General features: G+C 44.1%; 1 protein-coding gene across 1 annotated transcript in view; it reads left to right on the forward strand.

Moving 5' to 3' along the window:
* Positions 1–1,178: 1,178 nt before the first annotated feature.
* TNIP2 (TNFAIP3 interacting protein 2) overlaps positions 1,179–21,333 on the forward strand; it is a 33,323-nt gene continuing 13,168 nt past the window's right edge. Inside the window, exons 1-2 of the mRNA XM_069070892.1 lie at positions 1,179–3,029; positions 15,613–15,915. Coding sequence (XP_068926993.1) covers positions 2,622–3,029; positions 15,613–15,915 — 711 coding nt within the window. The 5' untranslated portion in view covers positions 1,179–2,621. The remainder of the gene's footprint in view (positions 3,030–15,612; positions 15,916–21,333) is intronic.

Consider the following 21,333-nt stretch of genomic DNA (forward strand, 5'->3'; position numbering starts at 1 on the left):
TATCCACTGTGCCACCTAGCAACCCTACTTATAATTTAGGAGATGCTTAATATACTTGACTTGAAACCCTGAGAGAAGGATAATCTCTCTTCAAAACAATATGCCTCAACTGGAGAATGGCTGAACAAGTCATGGTATATGCATATTATGGAATACTATTGTGCTATAAGAAATGAGGAGCACATGGACTTCATATTTACCTGGAGAGGCTTATACGAACTGATGCTGAGTGAGAAGAGTAGAACCAGGAGAAATTTGTACACAATTACAGACACAGCGTATGTGTGATGACCAACTTTGATAAACTGGACTCTTCTCAGCAATGCAGTGACATAAGTCAATCCCAAAAGACTCATGATGGAGAGAAATGTGTACATCCAGAGAAAGAACTAGAAAGAACTGACTTTATATCCAGATTGAAGCAAACTACCTGATCTTTTCCTTTTCTTGTTTGGTTTTATGTCCTCTTTACAAATTTTCATTCCATCTGATACAATCCATCTTTATAACCTGACTAATGTATATAATGTGAAAGTATTTACAGATCCTGTACTTGACTGTATGCCGCCATGGGAGGGGACAAAATGTGAAACTCAAGGAATTGTGGAATTGAATCTTGTAAACTAAAAGTAAACAAATTAATAAAAACAAAACAAAACAAACAAAAAAACCCAATATGCCTTCAAATACTTCCTGTCTTCTCTGAATCTCTTGACCTCTAGGCCAAACATTCCCAGTTTCTCTGGTTTGAGGGCATGGGTTTGAAGTTCTTCACCATCCCGGTTGTTTACTTCTGGAGCTCCCTGGATTATCCATTTCCTTCCTCAAATGTGACCCATAGAACTGAATGGAATATTCTAGATGTGGTCTAATCAGGGCAGAAGTATAGCATGATTATTAGTTCTTTGTCCAACCTTCTCATTTTACAGATGAGGGGTCCAAGATTCAGAAATGGAAAATCTCTCCACTAAGGTCAAAAGTGACTTGTCCAAGATGGTCCTAGAACTCAGGTCCTCTGATTCCAAGTCCTAGGTCCTGATCCAAATCCACTACTACTCCTTTTACTTTATAGAGTCATAGATCTTTTATTTTTTAGTTAATTTTCCCTCAAAGATCCATTTTCTCTCTCTCTCACGTTCCATCCCCTCCCCCCCCCCCCCAGCATGAAAAGCAAAATCCCCTGTTGCAAACATGTATAGTCAAGCAAAACAAATTCCCACATTGGCCATGTCCAAAAAAACCTCATGGAATCCTAGACCTTTTTAGAGAGGGGAAGTTACCTGGAACTGGTAACCAGGTATTACCCTGGCTTATTCCACTAGTAACAGATACTGTCTTTCAAACTGAGGGGGTTGGAACATATGATAGGAAATACTTTGGTTTGGTGAAAAGAGCACTTTGGATTTGTAGTCAAATGATCTGGGTCTGAATTTCAGTAACTGACTTACAGGTTGTGTGACTTTGGGCAGGTCACTTCCCCCCCCCCCCATTCACTTTCATTTTCTTCTCTAAAATGGCCTAGCTGATCTCCAAGGGCCTTCCAGTTCTAATTGCTAGGAGGCAGAGTTGGGGAGACAAAGGGAAGCGCCGGGACTGAGCCCTCAGGAGTTCGTAGGCTGGCGAGAAGCACAGACTCAGACCCCAGGCAAAAGCAGCTACCCGGGACAGCTGCCCCGGCCGCGCTCTCCGTCCTTCCGTGCCAGCGCAGGACCATACTGCAATGGCCTAAGCAACCACCTTACTCTTCTGGTCGCTGCCCGGAAAAACGGCGAAGGGCAGGCCAGGCTCCCGCGCAGGAGGAAAAGTCCCAGGGAATGCTTGGGGAGAGCCCCGGCAGGAAATTCCCGTTGCCGTGTGCTCTCCCCGCCCAGCTCTGCCTGGGCCCTCCCCAGCCTCCTCCCCTTCAGCTTGCCTAGTTCTAGCCCCAACTTCCTAGACGCCGCTTAAAAGCATCTTGAGGTCCAGGGCCCCCGCCCCCCCTCTGAACCCCCCCCGGGGCCCCCCCCCCCCGCCCCCCCCCCCGGCCCGCCGGGCCCCCTATCGACCCACCTCCTCAGCTTCCCCCTTCAGCTGGGACCCCCCCCCACCCCCGCGAAGGCTCTTAGCCCCGGCAGTTCCTTTTGGGGCTGCTGAACCCCGAACCACCAGCGGACACTGACCCAGCTCCCTGCCCGGACCCTCCTTGGTCTCCTACAAGGACTTTGAGTCCAGCTCCCTGCAAGGACTTTCATCCCAGAGACCCGCCTTGGCTTCCGCGGTTCCTGAGCCCGGAGTCCCTTCTTCACCTTCTGCGGAGCCTAAGGCAGGCTCTTTGCAAGATCTCTCATCCCGGAGCCTCCCAGGGAGCCTGAGCCGGGCTTCCTGCAAAGACTTTCATCCCAGAGCCCCTCCGTGGCCTCCTGCAAGGACCCTGAGCCGGGCTCCCTGCAAGGACTCTCATCCGGAGCCTCCGCTTGGCTTCCTGCCGGGATTCCGGGCCCAGAGCTTCTTCCTGGCGTCCCACTGAGCCCGAGCCCGGCCTCCTGCAAGGACTGTCAGCCCGGAGCCACCTCCTGACCTCCAGTGGACTCCGGGGCCGGGGCCTCTCCTGGGCTCCTAGCTCAGGCCGGCTTCCTGCCGCCATGTCGTCCCTCCGCACGGAAGATTCCGAGGCCAGCAAGAAGGGCTCCCGGCCCGGGCCCAGCAGCGGGGAGGTTCCCCCGGCCGAGCAGCTGGAGGAGGCGGTGGAGCGGCTGCAGCGCGAGAACCGGAGGCTCCGGGAGCAGGCTCCGCGTGCAGCCGTGCTCTGCGGCCTCTACCATGAGACTGTGCAGCAGCTGAACTTCCTTCGGGGGCAGCTGGCCTCCCGAGACGCCCTGGTGGCACGCCTACGGGCGAGTCTGGCCGCTTACGAGAACTCCGGGACCGGGCTGGGGACCGGGCCCGCGCCGTCCCTTGTGGACGGGCTGGTGGAGCAGGTAGCCCATCTCAAGGAGCAGCTCCGCGAGCAGGAGACCAGCGCTCGGGCCCGGGAGGACGGGCTGGGGCAGGTAAGGAGGCTCCCTCCCTAACTCCTTCTCCCCCCAGCTCGCCCTGGTCCCTACCCTCCCTGTCCCCAACTCTGTCCACCTTTCCTGAGGTGGCTGAGAGCCACAGCTCACTTGAGGGGAACAATTAGGGCTGGCCCAAAGAACAGTGCCCACTGATTGCCTGGCTGGGCTGCCTCCCAAGGTAGTAAGATCTCCATCACTGGAAGTGTTCAAGAAGAGGCAGATATGCTTGGCAGAAACTCCGTTGGGGTATCCCTGCCCACGTACGGGTTGGACTAGATGTCCTCCGAGATTCCGTAGTTCTATAGGGGCAGTCCAAGCAGTCCCAAGGTGGAAGAAACCACTAAAGTTGGACAGGTTGAGAGCTCCCCACCTCTAGAAGTGGTCTGCTTAAGTAGCGGACTTTGTGGAGGGGATTTTCGTTGGACCATCTTTGGTGCCTTCAAGATCTAGATTGCTGAGCTGAAAGGAACCCTGTAGGTAGGTCATGTAGTCATATAGTCCAACACTATCATTTTATGTTGGAGGAAACCGAGGCGCTATCAATCAACAAGCATTTATTCAACAGAGACTTTGAGCCAAGCACTGTGCTAAGGCCAGAGAAGTTAATTGATGTCATCTCTTAATAGATTTAGTGGCAGATTCCCAAACCACTTTGCACACTTTGCTATCAACAGGTGCCCCAGTTTCCCCGTTGTTAAAAAAAAAAATGGTTGAACTACTTACTAGCTTTGTGATCTGACAAGTCACTTCACTTCTCTGTGCCTCAGTTTCCTCATTTGTAAAATGAGTAGGTTAGATTTGTTGACCTTTGACATGTCTTTCAGCAACAGATCTATATTCCTATGACTAGGTGTTTTCCTTTAGTCTTTTCCAGAAAAAAAAATCCCGATTGCTTAGAAACAGTAAAAGCTTATTAATATTGGAATTTGGAGTGTGTATCCCTTGTAGCATCCGTAGTAGAAAGATCTTTTGTTTCCGCCCCGCCCTTTATTGTTGGAAGCCCCTTCTATAGTAAATTCCGTTCCAAATTAGTTGCCTGGGTGCTTCTCTTGGGTTTTGCCATCTGTGAAGTGAGAGTGTGGGACCAGACTAGATAATCTCCAAGGTTTCTCCCTGCTCTAAAAGGGACTTGAGGCCCATGAATGTTTTAGCTGGGAGGCACTTTGGAGATTATCTAGTCTGGTACAACCCCCTCTTTTAGCAGATGGGGAAACCCAAGAGAGGCATCTAGGCACACAGAGCTGACTCAATTGTGTTCACTAAAGATGGAGATTCTAGGATGCTCCATTACCTTCACTTTCCCCCAAAACACAAGGAGGCACAAAGAGATTACAGACCCTTGATGTTTATTCCGTTATTTATTTGTTTTCTAGGAAACTGAAGTCTCCTGTAGGCTGGAGTGGGAGGTTAATATGCTTAATATTAGAGATTGGGTTTGGCCACCAAGCTCCTGTTTAGTGCCTTGAATTGCCCTAGGAGCAGGTCTTTTCCATTGTTTTGTGCACCTTCCCCCTTACTCCCCACCAAAAGAAAATCTGAGTTACTGAGCGAGATTTGACTTAAGCCCAGAGTGAAATAAAGAAAATGGACTCCAATTTGTCACCAAAAGTTTTAAAAAGATAAACTCTTCTAAGCAAGAATCCTGAACTGGGATGTTAAAGGGCCAGGGTCTTCTTTTTTTAAAGCTTTCTTGATGCTTAAAAGATTGCTCACTTCCCAATAATCCCTACTCCCATCAGACCTCTTTTTGTAACATGGTAGTATAGCTGAGCAAAAAGGAGTGACACACTGACCGTGTCTCAGAGCCTGTGGCTCATTCTGCACCTGTAGTTCACCACCTCCCTACAAATAGGATTCCTTAGTATCAGTCCTATGGAGTAAAAATTGGCCATTGTCCAAGCTCTTCTGAGTCCCAGGGCTCTAGTCTGGGTGATTACGCTAACTGCGGTATGACCTTGGTCAAGTCATGTCCATTCTCTAGTCCTCATTTTCCTGATCTGAGATCCTTTCCAGCTCTTGTATCTTATGGTTTTCTTTGATTCTCTAATGAATGGGGCAAAGTTTGATATTTCTGAGATTAAACTCCTTGATTTCTGGTTTTTGTTGTCTTTTAAGTGTTGTCTTTTAAGTGTCTTAAGCAGGCACTCAAGCTTGAAACAATGAAGAATAATGATGATCCTTCTTCAGTTCTCTAAGGATCTGTAATTTTGTCAGTATGGGTGCTTACTCAGCATTTTTTTGGGATTTCTCACTTTCCCTCACCCTGTAAAATATAGTCAGTTGCCAAATCTTGCTCTTTCTACCTTCAGGACATCCCAGGCATGTGACTTTTCCATTCACTAATACAACTACCACTTGAAGTGAGGTCCTCATCACCTGCCACTTAGATGATTGCCACAGCTTTTTTTTTTTTGCCTTTTTTTTTTGAGGGGCAATTTGGGTTAAGTAACTTGCCCAAGGTCACACAGCTAGTTTTTGTGTTAAGTGTCTGAAGCCGGATTTGAACTTAGGTCCTCCTGACTCTAGGACCAGTGCTCTATTCACTGTGCCACCTAGCCGCCCCTAATTGCTATAGCTTTTTAATTGTTGTCACCTCTTCAAGTCTCTCCCCATTCCAGTCCATTCTGTATGTGGCTGCCAAGCTATTTTCCCTAAGGGCACATCTGACCATATGACTCCCTTACTCAACCCACTCCAGTGGCTTCCAAATGACTTCAGGACAAAAAGATAACTCCTCTATTTAGCATTTAAAGTCTTACCCAACCAGGTGCCAACCTGTCTTTCACTGGCAGTTACTCTGTCCTGTGCTCTGCAATCCAGCCAAACTGGCCTTCTCTCTGCTCTAGACACAAGATGCTGCATCTCTCATCTCAGTATCTTTGTCTCCCATGCCTAGAATTCACTGCCTCCTTACCTCTACCCCACCGAGTCTTTTAGGCTGTGGCTCAGGCATTATCTTTTTCCATCAAGCCTTTGCTGTTTCTCTCAATTGCTAGCACTCTCCCTCCCAAACTATCTTGTACTGAACTATCTTGTAATTTTGTATTTATTTGCTTTATTTTTATTTAGTCATTTCTGACTCTTTGTGACACCTTTTGGAATTTTCTTGGCAAAGATACTGGAGTGGCTTACTGTTTCCTTCTCTAGCTCATTTTACAGATGAAGAAACTGAGGCAAACAGGGTGAAATGACTTGCCCAGGATCACACAGCTAGTAAGTGTGCAAGGCCAGATTTGAGCTCAGGAAGAGGAGTCTTCCCTGACTCCAGGCTTAACACTCTATCCACTGAGACACCTAGCTGCCTATATAGCTTTATAGATGTGGTATATGGGTATTGGTTGCCTCCTCCATTACAATATGCACTTCTTGCAAGGAAAAATTGTTTCATTCCTTGTACTTGTATCCTTAAGTGCCTGGCACAGAGCATGTGCTTAACATGCATTACTAGCTGTGTGACCCTGGGCAAGTCACTCCACCCTGTTTGCCTCAGCTCCTCATTTGTAAAAATGAACTAGAGAAAGAAAAGGCAAAACCCCTCTAGTATCTTTGCCAAGAAAATTCCAAATGGGACCCCAAAGAATCAACATGTTTGGGACAACTGAACAACATGTTCTAATGGACTGAATGATGCTGATCCCTACCCAAGTCCTAGAAAGCTGCCTTAGCTGAAAAATTCTTTCTTCTTCCCTCCATACCCCCTTCCCAACAGCAGTCAAACCGTCGATGAGTTAGACCATCCAACAGACACACAGGCAGATTGTCTACCTTTTCCTACTTTCTGGGACTTGCCAGTGTCAAGCTCCTTAACGTCAGCTCCTCAGCATGAGTGAAGTAGTGCGTCATGAACATAATAACACTTGGATTTTGTATAGCCCTTAATACGGTGTGCTCCTATACTGTTAACCTCATTTGAGCCTCAAAACGGTCCTGTGGGACAGATCTTCCATTTTATTATCTGAAGGTATTGAGTTCAGAACAGGTGAATGATTTTCCCATGATCAAATGGCAAAGTAATGGCATGGCTGGTTCAGAGAAATCTTGGAATCGGAAGATGACCTTCTACATCAGGGGTTCTTGAAATCTTTTGTGTCATAGTTCCCTCTGGCAGTCTGGTGAAGCCTGTGGATTCCCTCTGAGAACCATGTTTTGAAATGAATAAATGTAGGATTACAAAGGAAACCAATCATATTGAAATAACGTCAATATATACATATATATATATATATTTAAAAACCAAAACCTCATATACTCCACATTAAGAAGAACTCCTTCTCTGTACCATATAGGCCAGCCCCTTAACCCACGCAGGCGGAATCCCCTCTCTTGACTCCCTGGTAGGTGTTCTGTCAATCTTTCCTCCTGTGCACTTTCCACAACACCTCCCTGTCACCACAAATACTACAGGAAGCAGCCCTCTGGTAAAGGGAGGGAGTCAGACTGAATGGTCTCTGAGATCTAAGATCGCAGCTCTAAGATTCTGTGGGTTTGTGAAATGTGACAACCTGGGAATCCCCATATCATACTTTGAAAGCCACCGTTGCATGGTACCCAGGAAAATGGATACTCTTTGGTATGCCAGACATTGTGCTATTCATGAAGCTAATACACACATCCAATGCCCTCAATTTGCTTTAGTTTTTTTTCTTCTTCAGTTTTTGCAGTTGTGGTGGTGAAGTAGAAAGAAGTCTATTGATCAACATGCATTGATAAAATGCAATTAATATGCCAAGAACTGTCATACAGTCTTGGATTGAGAAGTTAGAGAGCTGAGATGCGATCTTGGCTCCTGTACTTGCTGGCTGTATGCTCTAGCTAGCTCCTGTCCCAACTCTTACACTACCTATGTGACCCTGGGCATATTGCTTTATCTCTGAGTCTCAGTTTCCTCATCTCTTAAATGGGGATAATAACACTTGCATTAGCTACGCCTGAGGTTGCTGTAAGAAAAGGGTTTATATAAATGGGAGCCATTCTTAAATTGTATAGGGAGCTTTGCAATTAGCTATGTGTGGCCTCCCACCGAATCTTGTCAAAGGGGTTATTCTCTGGATTCCTACCTTCCGTCATAAGTAAGAAGGTATGGAGAACCTTACCACTTTTCTCTAGATCACTTCATGTCTTTCAGTATCATGGGCCTGAACTGAGCAAAAGATGTTGTTGTCTTTATAATTCAATAAACCTAGAAGATCTGTCTAGCACTTCTATGTGTGTGTGTATAATTCACATTTCTCTAAATAAATATTAGATTGGAATATAAGGATGATTATCCCCATTTTATAGACAGGGTACTGCTGTTTAGAGAGGTGGTGTCTTTCTCAGTGTCATCCTGCTTTACCTGTTAATGAGTCTAAGTGATAAGTACCCAAACACATATCAATATGGAATGCAGATTGGCATACCAAAGCATGGGATCTCGGAGGGAGCTTTAAAGCATCGAAGTCAAACTCTTGTTTTAACCGATGCAATTGGAGGAGGGAAGTACCTTGCCCAGGGTTACATTGTGGCAATGCTTGGTTTTAAAGTGGGATAGGAAAGACTACTGGAGTAGGTCAGGAAATAGGAATTCTAGTCCCAGCTATGCGATCTTCAGTAACTCTTGTTTTGATTTTTTTGAAGGAGGGAAGGCAAGGCAATTGGGGTTACATGACTTGCCCAAGGTCACACAGCTAGTAAGTATCAGGTGTCTGAGGCCTCATTTGAACTCAGGTCCTCCTGACTCCAGGGCTGGTGCTCTATTCACTGTGCCATATAGCTGCCCCTTCAGTAACTCCTAAATGACCTTTTTGACCCCCAATTTTCCCATCTGTAAAATGAGGCGGTTGGATCAGATTAGATGATCTCTAAGGATCCTTTATATGATATTCTGGTGTTCTGTGATTAGGTAGGACAGTGTGGCTTTTTCTACTACACCATGATGGAAATATTTGGGGACTATAATGAATATAGGGTGTGTGTGTGTGTGTGTGTGTGTGTGTGTGTGTTTCAGTTTGGCTAGGGTTTTCCCTCAAGCTTCTTAACAAGACTGGATTAAGCTTTTACACCTCAAACTTGGGTCCAGTGTATTGGAGACAGATCTGGTGAAGTGAAGAAGCAGCCACTTTGAGACTTTCCTTAGGGACTTGGGGTCTGTGTGCCAACACTTCCAGCATTTGTCAATAAGGAATTCCAGGCCAGGCTCTGGCCATTTCTGGGCCACAGTAAGCACTGGAGGAGAATTTAAGAGGAGAAACTGCCCACAATGGAGTAATGATGATTGCTCATGTTTTCATAGCAGTTTTTGGTTATAAAGCCAGCATGGTATTGTGGGAAAGGTGCCAACATTGCAATAAAGTTAGTAAAAATGTTACCTCACTTGGTAATGGCTCTTGTGTTCTAAGAACTAGCAGTAATTAGGTAAGCTGTGCTGTAAAGAAAGATGGGCTTTGGTCTCAGATGCATCATTGTGAAGATAGCTTGACTCTTATTTTACAAAGATTGGGGTGGGGGAGAGGAAGCCCTGAGCTCTCTTCTGATAGGGCTGGATTACCTGGGATAATTGATAGACTCAATCAAAGTCTTCCTTTAGGCTTTTGGTTGAAAATTTCTAGCTTGACTTTCAAGGGGCAAAGTTGGAACCCAAAGTTAGGTCTTCTGCCTCCGTGTTTAGGCTCTTTCCCCTCTCCAGGGCTGTACTCTGCATCATGGTCAAGCTCAGAGCCTTTGAAACTGAAATTCTGAAAATTAATTTCCGAGTGGGAAAAGGCCAGGTAGTCCTTAAAACATGTCTGTGCCCTGTGCTTGACAAACCCAAGAATGCCTTTCCACTTCTTCCTCTGTTTTCCTGCTTATTTGCTTCAATAGTTATGTTGTTTTTCTCCAGCTAGTCCACGGGTTCTAATCCTTCTTGTGTCATGAAGCCCCACTAGCAATCTGGTGAAGCCTATGGACCTCTTCTCAAAATTGTATTTTTAAATGCAGAAAATAAAATATATAGAATCCCAAAGGGAACTGATTATATTCAGATGCAGCTATCAAAATAATTTTTAAAAAATACACTCAAGCTCACAAACTCCAGGTTAAGAACTCCTGAGCTAACAGAGAATGATCTTTAGGGCAACTGCAAACTAAAAAAAAAGCATCTCTTCCTATATCCTGGGCTGAACAAAACCATGTTTTTCTAAAAAGGGGAACACCCCGTCTGTTAGCAAACATGCAGGGAAATTGAAAGCTATAATTTCAGTGAGAGAGGTGAAACTGTAATTTATTATGGCTCAGAAATGGACTGCCAAACATCACTGCCCACATGACTTCATCTGAGCAGGTCTCAACCCCACCATGATTTAATCTGTAATTTTCAGGGGCAGACCTGGTGGGACAATTGTGTCCTTCCCAGGCCAGCCTTGTGGTGGTGATGATTAAAGTTCACACTGACAAGTGCTTTTAAGCTTTGCAAAGAGCTTTTCTTCCAGATCTATAGGAAGCCTTCCTCAGGCCCTCTTCATTCTAATGCCTCCCCTCTGTTAATTACTTCCTCTTTATCCTGTATGAAGCTTGTTTCGTATATTTGCATGTTGTTTCTCTCATTAGATTGTAAGTTCCTTGAAGGCAGGTGTAGCTTTTTGCCTCTTTTTGTATCCCCTGTACTTAGCATAATGTCTGTCACATAGCAGGCACTTAATAATTGTTTATTGATTAATTATAAGCTTCTCCTCCTTCATAAAGAGAGGTCCTGGGTGTCAGACCCCCTCAGTCCTTCATCAGGCCTGCATGTGAAGTTTTTACAGTCTAGTACGACGTTCCAGATCTTACCCACTGCTGCCATAGCCCTCCACAAACCCAGCTGCATCTCCATGCCATGATGGGGACTTTAGTGGAGAACTTCCCACAATGGTAGCTCACAGCTCCATAGCCATTTATGGTTTGCAGGGTCTTGGGAAAAATGTCAAACCTGTTTTTTGGGTCAGCCAAGACTTGGGCTCAAATTTCTCCTCTCACTCTTACTAGTTATGTAACCCTGGACAAGACAGTTAATCTCTCCAAGCCTCAGTTTTCTCTTCTGTAAAATGGGAGTAATAACCTGTAATTCCTACCTCATAAAGTTGTTCTCAGGATCAGATGAGATCATGTTTTATTAAAGCCCTTCCAAAACTTCAAAGCTCAATAGAAATGTCAGGTATAATTATTACAGGGTGCTTTTTGCCACGACTCTGTGGGGAAGGTAGTATAAAAGTCTGTATTGTGCACATGAGTAAACAGAGCCTCCAATTGGAATAGTGGCTTTCCCACTGTCACATGATGTGTAAACAGTAGAACCGGGATTCAGATCTGGATCTGTCAGTTGCCAATTCAACATTCTTTCCTTTAAGAAAATTCATGCAACCAGACATTTATTAAATGCCTCCTGGATGCAATGCACCGAGCTCTGTGATAGGAGAAGGCCTTCCTTTTTTTTCCCTTTTGACAACACTGCTTTTCCACTTAAGCTATACTAGTTTACCTTCTAGCTCAGGGGTTCTTAACCTCTTTGTGTGTCTTGGTATCCGGTTGAAACCTATGAACTTCTTCTCAGAATAATGTTTTTAAATGCACAAAATAAAATTCATGGGATGACAAAGAAAAACAATTATATTGAAAAATGATTGTGCAAATATATGTATGTATATTATATATATGTTTTTATATTTGAATAAGATCACAGATAGTAGTTAATAAGCCCTGCTCTAGGATCCTTAACCAGAGGAGACCTCACAGATGACCTGCTTTGACACAGCCCCACTACATCCCAATCCCTTAGTTCTGTAGAAGACAAAACATTAGTTTCAAAGAGAGGATGTGACTTGCACATGGTGGCAAAGGTAGCACAGAGCAGAGCTGAGGTTGAGACCCAGGCCCTCTGACTTCTTGTTCCCCTAGAGGATGTTTCTTTCTCTGTTTCATCAGCTACCTTCCTCTTCCCACATTTGGGGTACAGTAATAGTCATTCCAGTGAGACCCCAACTTGTCAAGTATAATTCGATACCTTTCCACTCCTGGAATAAATATTATATATGTTACATATAATCCTGTTATCTTTCTTCACTTTGGCCTTCTCCTCCTAGTGGGCAAGCCCATGTGTAGTCTTAAACAGACTTCAGGCATGGTATCATCCAAGGGAAGTAAGTAGATGCCCCAGGTAGTTAGCAATCAGCCTAATGGGGGCAGCTCCTTGGCATTTGAACAGGGTGGAGTCCATGGGCACATAGTACCTAGGCACACACAAGTTACCTGGGTGGCAATCATAACTGAACAGATCATATCAAACCTCATCTCAAAGAAGGACTTCCCCTCTTCTCTTCTGAAGAACTGAAAGACGCATTCCAAACCTCACACTTTCCAGTCATGTTTATTCAAGCCTATTAGTGTTTAAAAGTTGCTAATGAGCAACTCGTGATGCTGACAAACCAATTTTCAAAGTGATTCCCCCCCCCCCTTTCGATACCCAAAGTCACACTGAAGTTTCCCTAGCCAGAAAGAAGCAAAGAATGGAGGTAATGACCCAGATGTAGAGGAGCAGAGGCCCCCCTTCCCTCCCCCATGCAGGCAAAAATCCAAGGTGGTTGTTCTAACTGACAGTATACTTTCTCTAGCATCTTCTTTTTTTTGCTTTTTTTTGGGGGGGAGGGGAAGAAGGTAGGGAAATTGGGATTAAGTGACTTGTCCAAGGTCACACGGCTAGTAAGTGTTAAATGTCTGAGACCTGATTTGAACTCAGTCAGTCCTCCTGACTCCAGGGCTGGTGTTCTATTCACTGTACCACCTAGCCTCCCCTTTCTCTAGCATCTTTAAGGCTTTACTTTCTCTAGCATCCTTAAGGAAACACTTTCCTCATAACAATGATACCTAGGTAATGCAAGTACAGTAAATTTAGATCTGAGAGAGACCTTAGAGGTTATCTGGCTGAACACCTTCATTTTATAGATGAGAAAACAAGAAAACTGAGACCCAGAGAAGTTTGGTAACTTTAGTTAAGTAAATTAAATAATTCCCACTTTTTTTTTCAGTGCAATCGGGGTTAAGTAACTTGCTCTAGGTTACACGGCCAGTTATTTCTGGGTGTGGTGCTAAGTATCTGAGCCCAGATTCGATCCCCAAGTCATCCCGACACTGGGGCCGGTGCTCTTACTCGCTGAGCCACCTGGCTACCCCATAACTCCCTCTTAACACTCCCCATTCCTTACCCTTGACTGTTTCCCTCTTGAATTTAATGTATTTTTTACACCAAACTCTGTGTACATAATGTGCATGTATGGGTCTGCTCAACTGTCCTTTGTCTTAGTAACATAAGAGTGAGGTTCAGATAGAGGGCTTTTAAGAAAGACATTGACAAACTAGGATGTTCTGAGGAAGGCAGCCAGGAAGATGAGAAGACCAAACTCTGTACATTCTGCCACATGAGGAATCATAGCTAGAACTGGGGGTTTTTAGACTGGAGAAGAGAAGACTTGAAAGAGGAAGGAAAGGTGATCAGAAACTTATTGAAGGCCAGAGTTGGAATATCATCTTCAAGTTCATCTGGTCCAACCCTGTCACTGATAAGTGAGGAAATGGCCTAGAGTGACCTCTGAGGTACTTTCAAGCCCTAAGTCTATGATCCTGTGACTTACGCAAGGTCATACCTAGAATGAATAATAGGTGCCAAGCCAGGATTCAAGGATTGAAGGTCCTTTGACACCATTTTCCCACCCTTTAACCCCAATCTGGTGCTCTTTCTATTATACCAAGCTGACAACTGTCTTCAAATACTGAAGGGCTGTCACATCAGTCAACAAGCACTTATTGAACACCTCTTGTGTGCCAGGCACTAAAAATAAAAAGTAGACTTCTTCTAGGTCACTTCAGAGGACAGAAGTAGAACCATGGAGCTAAAGTTGAAGGCAGATTTCAGCTTAATATAACAAGGAGCTTTCTAAAATGTCCCTGGAAGTATTTAAGCAGAGCTTATACAATCTATTGGGGATATTCTAATGAGGATTTATGCAGTGAATGGAATATTGGGCTAGGTGACCTTCAAGATGACCTTTCATCTCTGAGATCTATAAGAGGGCATTCTGTCCAATTCACAATACATTTATTGAATACCTACCATGTATTATAGGCTGAAGATATAAAAACAAAATTGAAGATAGCCTCTACCCTCAAGCAGCTTCCATTCTACTGGAAAAGGAGCAAAATAAATTAAAAATTTTACCAAGTAACTGCAGAGACAGGAAAGGGAGAGAACTAATAGATGAGATTATAAGTAAAGACCTTGGGGCAGGCAGGTGTTGAGGGGAATAGAGCCCTGGACCTGGAGTCAGGAGGACCTGAGTTCAAAGATAGCCTCAGACACTTACTAGCTGTATGACCCTGGGCAAATCCCTTAACCCCAATTAACTTCCAAAAAAGTAAAGGCCTAGTAAAAGAGGTAGTTCCTAAGTTGGTTCTTGAAGGAACCATGTACTTCAAGAGGCAGGGGTGAGGCCAGAGAGCATTCCAGGCATGGGGCCCATTCTGTGAGCCGAAACACAATGTCATTTGGCAAATAGGTCAGTTTGGCTGGAATTCAATTCAGTTTAAGAAACAATTACCTCCCTGATGAGGTGGCTGTGAGGAAAGTGGTTTGTAACTCTTAAAGGACTGTAGAAAAGGGAGCTTATTATCTAATCCATTCCCTTTTCTCCTAAACTGCTTATCACAGGGTTGACATTTTAGAGTTGGACGGAACCTTAGAAATAATCTTGTTCAATCCATTCAACACAGATTGAACATCAGAGTAAATTACAGAGAAAGTAATTAAACTAAGGTCACAGTGAGTTGGTGGTAGGGCCAGGACTGGAATCCTGGTCTGGTGTCTTGGGGTGACAAGTGAAATCAGTTATTTGGGTGACACTGTTTAAAAAAAATACTCCCCTTTCTTAGTAATACATTCCAGTGTCTTGCTTCCATGGTGGTCAAGAGGTTCAGATTTTTCTGATTCTGGTGTTTCTCCCTGCTGTAAGTAATAGGGAGAGGTGGAAATGAAGATGAGGTAGGAAGGTCCATACCACTGGCAAGTATGGCGGAGTGGCTGGGGGGGGGGGAGAGGGGGAACCGAAGCACAGTCTATAGATTGATAAAAAGTCTCATCTCTTGACATTTTTTTTTTTTGCACCCAACCTTTTTATGAAACTTTGAATTTTATATGCAGGAAATTGACAATGACTGTCAGGTTTGGGGTATATTTTTTTTGTCTTTTAAGAAACATTTGAGGGGGAGGGTGGAGAATTTCTTCCTGTACTCCCCCATTACAAAACATTCACATTCCAGCACTTAGTCATTTATCAAGTAGTTTGACCATTATGCAGAATTCTTTGATGACACAAAATACACGATTATGTTCCAGCTCATGAAAACAAAATGTGAGATGGAATTTCAGAATGAAAAAAACTCATAAGCCCCCAAACTCCCAGATTAATAATCAGTCAGAACACCAGGGCTTGGCTGGGAGTGCGTTGTCCCATAACGACGGTGAATTCTCGAATTAGAGGGGACTTCCAGTTGGCTGTTTCTTTGTCAAGCGGACTTTGTTAAATGTCTTCCTTAGGAAGTGCAGAAACTGAACCAGCAGCTGGAGGAGAAGGAGAGCGAGCTGCAGCGGCTGCTGCTGGAGCCCCAGCACGAGCGCCAGCGGGAGATCCTGAGGCTGCAGCGGAGTCTGGCGGAGAAGGAGAAGGCGCGGGCCACGAGCGAGGTGCTTTGCCGCTCCCTGACAGACGAGACCCAGCAGCTCCGCAGGACTCTGGCCGCCACGGCCGAGATGTGTCAGCACCTCGTTAAGTGTCTGGACGAGAAGCAGAGATCCGCGGGGCACGGGGAGGAGAAGGCCGTCTTGGAAAGATCTAATAAGGTACGTGTGCCCCTTCCGGGACTCAGTTTATCTCTAAAACCAAGGGGTTCGATTCATTGCTGTGTTGTATCGGCGTCACTCTCCTCATCCGTGAAATGGGACTACTGACGTTGCACTGACCATCCCACAGGGTTGTTCTGAGGAAATACTCTGTAAAACTTGAAACACTAGAGGAATTAGCACATCTTTGTTATTAGTTGCAGTATTCGAGGGTCCCCTGCGTTGGGTCAGCTGGTTAAGCTGCTGACTTTGCCAATTCACTGAAGTCTGGAACATTTTTTCCTTTGAGGGGAAGGAGGGAACCGATTTGGAGCCAAAGTTGAGACCTTATCATATAGCCCAGAAGCTAGGCAGTTATAGAAAGGTGTTTGAGAGGATGATAACACTACCACTAATGACAGCTGACATTTATATGGTACTTTTAGATTTGAAAAGTGTTTTATCATCTCATTTGATCCTTGCACTGCCCTTACGAAGTTAAATCCCATCTTACAGATAAGGAAACTGAGGCTGAGAGGCCAATGGACTTGGCCAGGGTCACACGCTAATTTTTGTATTAAGTGTCTGAGCCCGAATTTGAACTCAGGTCCTCCTGACTCCAGGGCTGATGCTCTATTCACTGTGCCACCTAGCTGCCCCAGTTAGTAAGATTTTGAGACTATTTGAACTCAAATCTTCCTGATTCCAAATCCAGCTTACCAAATCCCCTTACCCAATATGAAGGGGGAGAAATTGGCAACTTTTACCTCATAAAAGCCTCTGGGCCTTCAAAGTAATTACTAAAGTCACATTTGCATGAGAAGCTTCCTTTCCTCTCCTTCCTCAGTAATAAAAACCACACAGTTTGGGGGCAAGGCTCTGAGAGTGAGAGATCCCTTGATCCTTTCTAGAATGACTAAAGATGCAAAATATGATTAGGGGCAAGCCCAGCCCAGCCTGTTCTTCTGTGAACTGGCCAAAGTCAGATGGAAAGACGCTCGCTTTCTTCTTTGAGCAGGAAGCCTCTGAGGGAATGGTACTTTAAAATAATCACTTGTTTCCCACCACAATTTAGGAAAGTAAATTGGAAGAGCTCACAGGATTGTAGATTCAGAAATCGTCACACATGGGGAAACAGATGAGATTAAATGACTTGCCCAGGGTCATATAGCCAGTAACATGTCCAAAGCAGGATTTGAACTCATGCCTTCCTGAGTCCAAGACCAACTCTCTTTTCATTATACACCTGACTCAGAATGTGGAAGAGGCTATGCAGTCTGTAAGCAGAGAGGGAGACAAAGCACATCATCGAGGCTACTAGATCCAGCCTTCTAAGATTTTGTTTTTAAAGTTTCAGGTCTTCAGAGACTGTTATGTTCCATGACCCAAAGCCATAGGCTATCATCAGGAGAATGTCAGTATTAACAAAATGTTTAGCTGTTGTTTCTGGGAGAATCCTAAAGTTATTAAAAGAACTTAGTTTCCCAGAGACAATATAGCCTATTCCCCTCCTCCTGTTCTTTTCTGGTCCCAAATCACTGTCTAATTGTAGGGTGTGTGCATGCAGGTACTCTGTGCATGTGTATACATGAATACACACATGCTTGTATATGCACACATATAAACACATGTGTATGTGTACATATATATGTAGGGGAACTAGATGGCTCAGTGGATAGAGAATGGGGTGTGGAGTCAGGAAGACCTGAGTTCAAATCCAGCCTCAGACACTTACCAGCTCTGTGATTCTGGGCAAACTACCTAACTTCTGTTTGCCTTAATCTACTGGAGAAGGAAATGGCAAACCACTCCAGTATGTTCGACAAGAAGACTCCATGGACAGTATTGGTGTGCTATGGTTAAAAGGGTCATTAAAAGTCAGACATGCCTGAAAGACTGAACAATACATATATACACACTTGCAATTAGACAATGAGTTTTGCACATGTGCAAATATAATCATATATACACACATGCATACATATATACATACACCCATATATATTTTTATATATTTGTGTAAATATATATACATCTGTATGTATATGCCATTAGGTAAACTCTATCAGTTGTGCATTCAACTCGTGTGTCCCAAAATGGATGAGATGTTCTTTATCTACTTGGTTTTTCCTGTGTGGATAGTTCATACTCTTTAAAGGATGATAAGGCATGTGCATGGATAAATCCATGACAAATTAGAATATGAGAAGTACGTAGAATACAGAAATGCCATGAGGTCAAATGAGAAAGAAATCATTTTCAGCTTAAGGGATCAGGGATGGAGGAGGTGACTTTTGAGCCAGGCCTTGAAGTATGGGTAGTAAGTCTATTTCTTGGCATAAGGAACAGTATGAAAAGTGATCTGAAAATATGAGACTCATTCAAAGCATGGCAGATCGTCTAGTTTGACTGGAGCATAGTGTGCGTGATTGGGGAAAAATTGTGAAGTAAGGTTGGAAGCCAGATTAGAATCTGACTCTGTAGTCTAGCTCTGAGTGCCAGGCTAAGAAGTTTCCTTCATTTAGTGATCAATGGGGAGCCACAGAAGTTTTCTGAGAAGTGGAGTGATGGATTATAACTATACCCAGAATAATGTGGTACCTTATGTAGGATGGATTAGAAGGGATGAGAGATGAGAGAAAGATGGGAAGCAAGGAGATCGGCTAGGGAAGGAGTGGAATAGCCCAGGTGAATAGTCCAGATAATAAAGACCTATCTGGAAATAGTGAAAAAGGGACTGATAGAACATGAAGGACTGGCAGTGGGGTAAAGAAAGGCATCAAAGATGCCACCAATCCTGTGACCAAAAAATTTCAATTTGGAAGGAGAGATAGCATGGTACAGCAGGCAAATCATTATATTTAGATTTGGAGGACATGATTTTGAAACCTACTTACTAGGTTTACTGTTTACCAACTCTGTAGCCCTAGGTGGGCCACTTAACCCTGAGAGATCCCTAGAGATCATCTAATCTGGCTCCTCACTTGAAAGAGGAGAAACAGACAAGTTAAATGGCCACCCAAGGTTAGTTGAATAATTAGGAAGAAGCCAACGTTCAGGGCCAAGGTCCTCTGACTCCAGAGAACACCAGTGTTCTTTCTACACTAGGGCAGCACTCTAGTTCCGCCTGGATGATATTGATGGGTGCTCTTGAATGAAACAGGAAATTCAGGAAGGATGATGGTATTTAGGGGGCGAGAGGCAGAGAATTTTTCACCATTTTCTCCCTCTGGATAGTGGGAAGAGCTCTGGGCTGGGAAGTTAAGCAACATGGGATCTGCTCTCAGTTCTGGTATTCACTGGCTGGGTGACCTTGGGCAAATTACTTCCCCTCTTGGGGCCCTTAGTTTTCCTACTTGTAAAATGAGGCAGATTGAAGAGATGATGATTTCTGGGGTCCCTTCTAGTCTGCATGTTCTAGGATTCTGTGATAAGTGGATTACATGGAACTGAGGGGTGGGGGAGAAGGGGAGTCTTTCTGAGAAAACAGCTTGATGTTATGGGAATTTTACAGGTGATCACCAAGGGGACAGTGAGCCTATGGAGGAAGTTCTCTGGGAGCTCTTTCAGGATCTTTGGGGAGTCTCCAGGAGGAACAGCCCATTTCTGAAACTAAGAAAGAAGCTATTGCTTTGGTGTTGCTGGGGCTTCCCTTCCCTTTACCCCTTAGCATTTTTTGGTATCATTACAGCATTTCCCCTTTCTTTTTTAAAGTCTCAAACATGTCTTGACTGACCTGAGGTAGAAAGTGAGTTTTCGATTTGGGATATTCAGGGTGTGTCTGGCAGTCTGGGGCAGCAAAGCTTCACGTTACTCTAAGACTGGGTCAAGTTTCTAGTCATGTAATTAGTCAGGTTGCTTCAGGGACTCCCCTATGGGAGAACAGTTGTCAGATGTGATTCCCAGATTATTTGAGGGGAATTCTGGATAAAGGTAGATTGATAGAGAAAATGAATCACAGAATTTCACAACTGGAAGGGGCCCTTAAAGGCATCTGAATCAAGCCATCCTTTCATAGGATTACACTATGCAATGTAAGGTTGTTGGAAGATGCTCACCTGGTTCATCACCCTCATTTAACAGAGGAAAAAATGAAGCCCAGAGAAATTAAGTATCTTGGCCAAGATCTTAAGTGTATAAAGTGGCAAAGCCAAGAGTCCCATCTTGGTCTTATGACCTCAAATCCAGAGTTCTTTCCAGTACCCCACACTGCCTCTCTAATAGGTGGTCAGTTAGTCTCCCCTGGAAGACCCCAGTGACAGAGAACTTCCTTTCATACCAATTTTGAGCAGTTTGGATCGTTAAGGAGTTTTTCTTTACCTCAAGCAGAAATCTGCCCATCTACAACTGCCCCTGCAACTGTTCTCCATTCTGCCATCTAGGGTCAAGTAGAAGATACCAGTCCTATTCTTCCACATGACAGGCCTTCAGATCCTTGAAGCTAGAAATCAGAATGGTCCCTCCCCCAAGTCCATCTTCTGAATAGATTTGGGGAATTTTTCTAAGTAACTGGCCTAATAGTAGAACACTGAATTTGTGGCACAAAGTGCCCTTGGAAGCAAGTCCTAACTGCCTCTTGCCAGCTGTGTCACCTAAAGCAAAGTCATTTCACATTTTTAGGACTCAGTTCCCAAATCTGTAAAATGGGAATCAGATGAGATAATGTATTTAAAGTGCTTTGTGAAACTGTGGAGTGCTGTAGAAATGCCTGTTGTTGTTATTATTATTATTACTAAATTTCTTAGTTTAAATGGTTTGTTTCCTCATTGTAAGTAGCATGTAAATATTTCTAGTTGCTGTACTTCAAGCAAGAAATTCACAAGAATGAATCTCCTAATTCTGCCACAGGAGTATAGATTTTATTGATTTTTATAAACTACTTAATATTTACATTAGTGTAATAACATCTTTTGACACTCCTTGTAGTGTATTCATTCATAGAATGCTAGTGTTGGAAGGGTCCTTGGGTGACATAGATCTAGTTTAACCCCCTCTTTTTCTAGATAGGAAACAGACCTGAAGAGTACGGCCTTGCTCTGGGTCACACCGTAGTCTTAGGAACTGAAGGGATTTTAAAGATTATTATCTAGTTTAACCTACTTCTTTTGTAGAGGAGGAAACTAAGGTCCTGTTGTCTTCCAATTACAGTATGGACTCCTGACTCTTCATTCATTCAAGCCATTCCACAATCCAGTTTGAACTGATCTGTTCAGCTTCATCTCATACTACTATTTGTCTTGACTTCAGCCTAGCTAATATGTAAATAGTAACTGGTTCTCTTTTGGCCAGGACCCCTCCCAGTTTTCTTTCCTCTTGTCTTGTCTTGTCTTGTCTTGTCTTTTCCTCTTCTCTTCTCTCTTCTCTCTTCCTCTTCCTCTTCTCTTCTCTCTTCCTCTTCTCTTCTCTTCTCTTCTCTTCTCTTCTCTTCTCTTCTCTTCT

Source organism: Petaurus breviceps, unplaced genomic scaffold (assembly GCF_028583685.1).
Source record: "Petaurus breviceps papuanus isolate PSGF00001 unplaced genomic scaffold, PetGlider_PUasm1.0 140, whole genome shotgun sequence".
Classification (NCBI taxonomy): Eukaryota; Metazoa; Chordata; class Mammalia; order Diprotodontia; family Petauridae; genus Petaurus; species Petaurus breviceps.